The sequence below is a fragment of the Mesitornis unicolor genome, unplaced genomic scaffold, assembly GCF_000695765.1.
Source record: "Mesitornis unicolor isolate BGI_N332 unplaced genomic scaffold, ASM69576v1 scaffold2037, whole genome shotgun sequence".
Classification (NCBI taxonomy): Eukaryota; Metazoa; Chordata; class Aves; order Mesitornithiformes; family Mesitornithidae; genus Mesitornis; species Mesitornis unicolor.
Window position 1 is genome coordinate 10,117 of NW_010195565.1, and position 4,812 is coordinate 14,928.

The window sequence follows — 4,812 nt, forward strand, 5'->3', positions numbered from 1 at the left end:
CATCCTCCTTATCTAGCCCACGTTTCCAATCTCTAGATGCAACCCCGTGTCTGATCCTACCTTGTCATTCACAACTCTCTCTGTCAAGCCAGAAGCCATCATTTTTTGAAGCGTCTTCTCCTTGCTCTGAGCTTGCCTGGCCAGCTTCGCACTGCCATGACCAAATCGTGCAATGTAGTTCTGCAACGAAACACAGAGTCAGCCGAAAGCCACCATAACCACCTTGAGGAGGTGCAAGGATGCCCACCTGCATGAGTAGGAAGACGTTCATGCAGCTAGGCAGGTACCTTCATATGGGCAATCTGATCTTGCTCCCAGTGGAATCGCTTCATTTGGTTTTCCTCTAGTTCCAAGCGAGTCTTTACGTACTGATCATAATTTCCCTGGAAAGAGACCACAGCACATCAGACGTGCCCCGGAGAACAGCTCCGCTGCTTCTGCCGGTTGTGCAGGGCACCATTTACTCACCGTGTAGTACTTCAGTTTGCGGTTGTGCATGTGGATGATGTTGGTGCAGACACCATTCAAGAAGTCCTGGGAGTGGGATATCAGCACGAGGATTCGCTTGAACCTGCAGCACCACAGAAGTTATTAGAGACTAAGCCAGGAAAATGATCCTTGCTCATTGGCCCTGATGGCGACAAAGGATTTGTGAGCACCAGATCCCTCTTGTTTAATCAACCTTGTACAACTGTGTTAAGAACAAAAAGGTAACAGCCTTGGAGATGCTTTGGGAAATTTGGAGTAAAGCAGCTACACCCAGCTGCAGTAAGCAAATGCTGCAAGTATAATAAATAGTGTTAAAACACTCTTCACCCATCTCACAAAGTCGGGATCTGGCTACCCCTGCGGTGACTGGCGCTGCCGATGCGGCTGACTCCACTGGCACCACACTTTAACAAGTCTCGACCTTTACTGGTTACTTTCACAGACGACCATGTGTAAGGGGCACCACGCCTGGCTCCACTCCACTTCTGTAAAATAACTGGTTAAAGCCTCCCACAAAGAGAGGCTCAAATTACTTTCCTAAAACGAGCATGAAAGAGGTTCAGCTGACAGAGCTGATTGAAAAACCTCTGCAAATGAAAAGCCCTTCTCACCATCATCCTTTTAATGCACAACCCCGATAGCCTGAGCTTCATAACTATTCCTAAGCTTCTTGCCTTAAGCCATAACTTTCTACCTTTCTTTACAGAAACAGTCACCCAACATAGTAGAACAAGGTGAGACTGCCACACTCCAGTATCTGAGTTCTGTGAAAACAGAGGAGGAACGTGCAGAAAGAGGCGCTGGAAGCCAGGTCTGCAAAGTACAGCCCACGGCGCCGGTGCGCAGGCTGCAGGGCTGCTCCTGCCCTTCGAGGGAGCAGTTTTGGCCAGGGGTACAGACCAGCACTTCTCATGTCCTCAGCGAGGGTGAGATGGGGCCTTGTCTGGAGTTCATTACCCTTCTGTAACACGTGTAGCAGCGAGCACGAGGTGTCCCTGGCACTGCAGTGTATTGTGTAGCCACAAGAGCTATAGACTATAGTGCCTGCAGTGACAGTGCTACTACTCCTGTAGTGCTGACAAGATGCTCCAGCAGAAAAGCACAGCCCATAAAGGCAGAAAACTCCTTTGTGCTTACGTTTTCAGCTCTTCCTCCAACCACACACAGGCATCCAGGTCAAGGTGGTTTGTGGGCTCATCCAGCAGCAGCATGAACGGCCGAATGAAGAGGGCTCTGAAAGGCGAGCGGAGATGACAGCACAGGGTAAATGCAGGTAACCCAAAGCCACTCAGCCCTGCTCTGAGCTCCTGGAACTGTGAATGCAGCCCTGCAGAGCCAGGAGCAGGCAGGCGTTCCCCAGGAGGCAGCAGGCAGTACCGCACTCACCGAGCAAGCGCCACCCTCATTCGCCAGCCACCACTGAAGTCCTTCAGCTTCTTCCTCTGCATAGCTGGCGTGAACCCCAGGCCGTGAAGGATACGCGAGGCCCGTGCTTCTGCCTTGTCAGCATCCAGCTCCTCCAGACGTTCGTACAACTCCAAGAGCTTCTCACACTCCGCTGAAAGAGAGCCCTTCTACATTAACACTGTCCAGCCCCCTCCACTCCCAAGCCTGACACACATCCCAGGAAGCTGCATGGAATAATTTCATCCGAAGAATCCCAGACTGGTTTGGGGTGAAGGGACCTCACAGCCCCCCCAGTCCAACCCCCATGGGCAGGGACACCTCCACCAGCCCAGGCTGCTCCAGGCCCCGTCCAACCTGGCCTTGGGCACTGCCAGGGAGGGGGCACCCACAGCTTCTCTGGGCAACCTGGGCCAGGGCCTCCCCACCTCACAGGGGAGAAGCAGTGTAATCCCACAGGACTTCTCAACCAGTACAGGACAGCTGGGGACAACAGGTACCGTAACATGTAAAAACTCTGCCAAGGAACCCAAACAAGACCTTTTCTTCGGTGGGGAGGGAAACGGGGGAAACATCCCTTATCTACAAGGACTCCGAAAAGCTTTACCATCCTCATGAGCCAGACGTTCTGCCTCTCGCTCCAACATGGCCCTCTCTGTGTCCACCTCCATCACACACTGCAGAGGGGTCTTGTCGCTGGGAGGCATCTCTCGGGTCAGGTGGTAGATGTCGATGTGCTCTGGGATGGGCACTTCTCGTTTCCCAATAGCTGACAAAAGCATGGATTTCCCTGCGTGCAGACACACACTCCACAATTAATGGCTGGGTCCAGTGAGATTTAACGTCACACAGAAACAGATGAGATGCGGTCAGACCCCACAGATTCCCTCCCTTTCCAACCTCAGAACATCCTTGGTCATTTCTTGCCCAAAAGGCCAGAAGGATTAGTGACAGCAGAGTCGTGTGCCTCACTGCGAAGCGCTGCCTTCCCAGCTGAGGCTCACCACCCCAAGGACAGACTGAGACATGAAGAAGCTCTTTGGAAACGACTGCAGTTCAGCCATTGCCCAGATTTAGGGCACTTTATCTCTGCCGTACACTTCCTGCTGTCTAACCAGGTCTGACATCTGTTACCAGGAGCCCAGACTAAAGACTTTGTAATAAGAGATATAAGTAAGTTATATATAAGAGAGAAAAGGAATGCACTCATCTCTACAGAACCCAAGTGTTTTGCTGGAAGTTAAATCAGCTGCTCACTCTTACTGGCTCTTCTTCAATTGCACTCAAGTTCTGCATCTCTCCACACAGAGATTTCATCGCCTTCTCCCTGGACTGTACAGTTGTTTTCCCACTCAGACCAAACCACGCACTCCCTGCTCCCCCATACCGCGCAAGTTCTTTGACCAGCAGCATCAGCATTGGGTTTACTGACACCACTGAACAAACCCGGCAAACAGGAGTCAGACGGATTCACAGATCCCAGACCTCTCACCCAGCTCTCCACAGAAACCAGTCCAGGTGCACAGTGCAAGGCCGGGATGCAACCTCACACTTCTACCAGCGATCCCACCAATCCCTCCTCCTGGGTGGGCAGAGGGGAGGACGGACGCTGCCGCATCCCAGCCAGGTCTGACTGCCTCGTCCCTGCTCCCAGCACTCGCCACCTGCACCCATCCAGCCTCTCGGCACCACGAGCCTTCACCGCGCTCCAAGAAGCCCACATCACCGCGCCCCACAGCTCACCGATCCCGTTGAGTCCGATCAGGCCGTAGCGTCTCCCGGAGTTCAGCTCCAGCTTTGTGTCACTCAGCAGCTCCTGGCCGTGGAAGGTCAGCGAGAGGTTAATGATGTGCACGTCGGTGCTGTTGGGATGGGAGGCCAGCACTCCTGTCACGGCACGGGCAGCGGCTTTCTTCAACTCAAAGTCCTCCAGCTCCTTCGTAAGAGCGTCCACCTCTGCATGCAGAGACAGACCAAAGCGTTACTGGTTTATGAACACAAGGGAAGCCCCTTTACCAACAGGCCCAGGACCACAAAAACAACTCCCACATCCCCATTTCTACAGAAAAGTTGAGAAGACCCAGATGCAATGACATTCAGCAGCTGGACAGAAATGGTCCAACAGGAACATCTGTCTGCCTTCTAAGTGAAGTGTGACCCTTAGAACTAGACGGGCAGCCCGAACAGCCACCCTGTTACCCGGCTGTGGTGGGACCAACCCTCACTGCAAGGAAGGACTGGGCTGGGAAAAGAACTTACAAAGAATTGCTTGCAAGCCTAAGGAAAGGGCTGGCCAAAAGAATTATTGGCTAGAAAATAAATGAAGAGAAAGCTGAGAAGAGGAAAGCAGCAGCAGCACTGGAATAGGCAGCACCAGTTTTCTGAGAAGCTGGTGTGCCCATGTGCTTGCCCCCCTCTCTCTTTCCTCCTTTGGTGTAAGCAAAGTTTTCCTTCGTGCAGTCCCATTTCCACTCCATGGTGAGACATGGCCACATGCATTAGAGAATGGCACGGAGGATCTCAGCAACCCTCCCGCTGCTCTGAGCGGAGAGCGGTGCTCAGACCGCTCATGTTCAGGCCAACGAGGGACAGCACCCGGCTGTCAGCATCTGCCACACCTGGCAAAGTCACTGACGCCACCAGGGCAAACGTGCTTCAGAGGAGCAAAAACCGTCAACTGCACCAGATGCTCTTTGGAGGCACAGGCAGTGCAAACACGATGGGTGAAGAGGGGCGAGACAACTCTGTCCTTGGTGTGGAACCGTTTCACAAGGAACTGAGGGCGAGGAACGTGTGTGCGCACCGACCACAGAGCCTTACCACCGAGCTCTGCACGGCTTTACCACCCCCCCTTGACTCCCAGCACGGGCCTTGCCCACACCACACTGCTGCGGGCAGAGCGCTCCGACCAGCGCAGCC

The 4,812-nt window shown here is 53.5% G+C and overlaps 1 protein-coding gene across 1 annotated transcript in view; it reads right to left on the minus strand.

Moving 5' to 3' along the window:
- ABCF2 (ATP-binding cassette, sub-family F (GCN20), member 2) overlaps positions 1-4,546 on the minus strand; it is a gene marked incomplete at its 5' end in the record, with an annotated part of 8,673 nt that extends 4,127 nt beyond the window's left edge. Inside the window, 8 exons of the mRNA XM_010188155.1 lie at positions 61-180; positions 288-383; positions 469-571; positions 1,627-1,722; positions 1,876-2,047; positions 2,501-2,683; positions 3,637-3,852; positions 4,458-4,546. Coding sequence (XP_010186457.1) covers positions 61-180; positions 288-383; positions 469-571; positions 1,627-1,722; positions 1,876-2,047; positions 2,501-2,683; positions 3,637-3,852; positions 4,458-4,546 — 1,075 coding nt within the window. The remainder of the gene's footprint in view (positions 1-60; positions 181-287; positions 384-468; positions 572-1,626; positions 1,723-1,875; positions 2,048-2,500; positions 2,684-3,636; positions 3,853-4,457) is intronic.
- Between the last annotated feature and the right edge of the window lie 266 nt (positions 4,547-4,812).